At 50.7% G+C, this 1,585-nt stretch overlaps 1 protein-coding gene across 1 annotated transcript; it reads left to right on the top strand.

Annotated features, from left to right (window-relative positions):
• Window positions 1-221: 221 nt before the first annotated feature.
• LOC101592424 (olfactory receptor 1038-like) lies at window positions 222-1,160 on the top strand. Its single transcript, XM_023707775.1, has one exon. The coding sequence runs from the start codon at window positions 222-224 to the stop codon at window positions 1,158-1,160; it is 939 nt and encodes a 312-aa protein (XP_023563543.1).
• Window positions 1,161-1,585: the final 425 nt, after the last annotated feature.

Here is a 1,585-nt window from a genome sequence, read left to right as displayed (position 1 = left end):
CTACCCAATGAGTCTGCGTATCTTTCACTTGTGTAGACTCTGTTATCACTCAGGATTAGCAGAGAGGTACCAAGGTCACAGCCAAGCCTGTGGGAGTCATAGCCATGCCTGGGGTCACCCTGAGGGCCACTCTTGGTTGTTTTTCTGCAGGAAATGTTACAGATGTCTCCACTGTTTTGAACGTTCTGTGACACTCTGTCCTTCTATGACTTGAGTAAGGAATGACAAATGACACTTGGGTGACTGAATTCATCCTGAAGGGCTTCTCGGACGTGCCTGAAATGAAGGTTGTGAGTGCTGCGCTCTTTCTTGTCATCTACCTCCTCGCCCTCCTGGGTAACATCGCCATTGTTGCGGCTGTGACCAGGGACAGCCGCCTGCACACCCCCATGTACTTCTTCCTGAAGAACCTCTCCTTCCTGGACATGTGCTACACCTCGGTCACTGTCCCCAAGGCACTGGTCAGTTCCCTCACGGGCTCCAACGTCATCTCCTTCCAGGGCTGCGTGGCCCAGCTCTTCCTCTTTGTGACACTGTGTGCCTCAGAGTGCTTCCTGCTCACAGCCATGGCTTACGACCGCTGCTTGGCCATCCACAGGCCTCTCCTCTACAGTGTCACCATGAGCAGAAAGCTGTGCTCGGAGCTGGTCGCAGTGGCCTGGCTGAGCGGGGCTTTCTATGCCATCTTCCACACTGTCAACACCTTCTCCCTCCCCTTCTGTGGGCCCAATGTCATCGACCACTTCTTCTGTGACAGCACGCCCATCATGAGGCTCTCCTGCAGTGACGCCCACGCCAACGAGGAGGTGGGGTTTGCTGTGGGGGGGTGCGTGATTCTCGGGGCCTGCGCCCTCACCATCATCTCCTATGTCCTCATCGTCACTGCTGTCATGCAGATTCACTCTGTGGGTGGCCGCCGGAAGGCCTTCTCCACCTGCTCCTCACACCTCATCACAGTCATTCTGTTTTACATCACCGGGAGCTTTGCTTACTTGACGCCCACTGCCCAGTACTCACCAATGGAGGGGCGCTTAGAGTCTGTGTTTTACTCCATCCTCACACCCAGCCTAAACCCTGTTGTGTACTGTCTGAGGAACAAAGACATGCACACGGCCCTGAGGAAGCTGTTTGTCCCACCCAGGTGCACACAGGTCCTCTGAATACTGTTCATATTACTGCCCTGCTTGGTTAGTCAATTCTTCTTTCTTGTTTGCAGCAGCAGGGATTGAACCCAGGACCTCGCACTTGCCAGGCAGACACGTAGGCCTCTGAGCTACATCCCCAGCCTGATTAGTCAATTCTTTGCAGAAATGGATTGCATGTTCTCCACTTTGCAAAGGTACAAAGAAAGAAAATAAGGTACAAATCTTTGCAGAGTTTACTTTATTAGTTGCAGACACTTCCATAACCTATGCTCTCTATTGAATTTTATCTGATAAAGATAAAATGAGATAAATACATAGTGCTATTTTAGCCAATTTTTGTTTTTCTTATTCACTCAAGAGGGGCTGTCTTTGTTATTTTCTTTTTTTTGAGACCATATTCCTGAGACCCAAAGTTAAAGGAGAGGTGGATTGCTTTAGCT

This window comes from Octodon degus, unplaced genomic scaffold, assembly GCF_000260255.1.
Source record: "Octodon degus isolate 3935 unplaced genomic scaffold, OctDeg1.0 scaffold00310, whole genome shotgun sequence".
Lineage (NCBI taxonomy): Eukaryota > Metazoa > Chordata > Mammalia > Rodentia > Octodontidae > Octodon > Octodon degus.
The sequence above is the reverse complement of the archived record's forward strand: the minus strand, read 5'-3'. Positions and strand labels throughout refer to the sequence as shown.

Excerpts from the sequence above, each read along its gene's own strand:
- LOC101592424 (XM_023707775.1), top strand. The coding sequence starts at position 222 with ATGACAAATGACACTTGGGTGACTGAATTCATCCTGAAGGGCTTCTCG.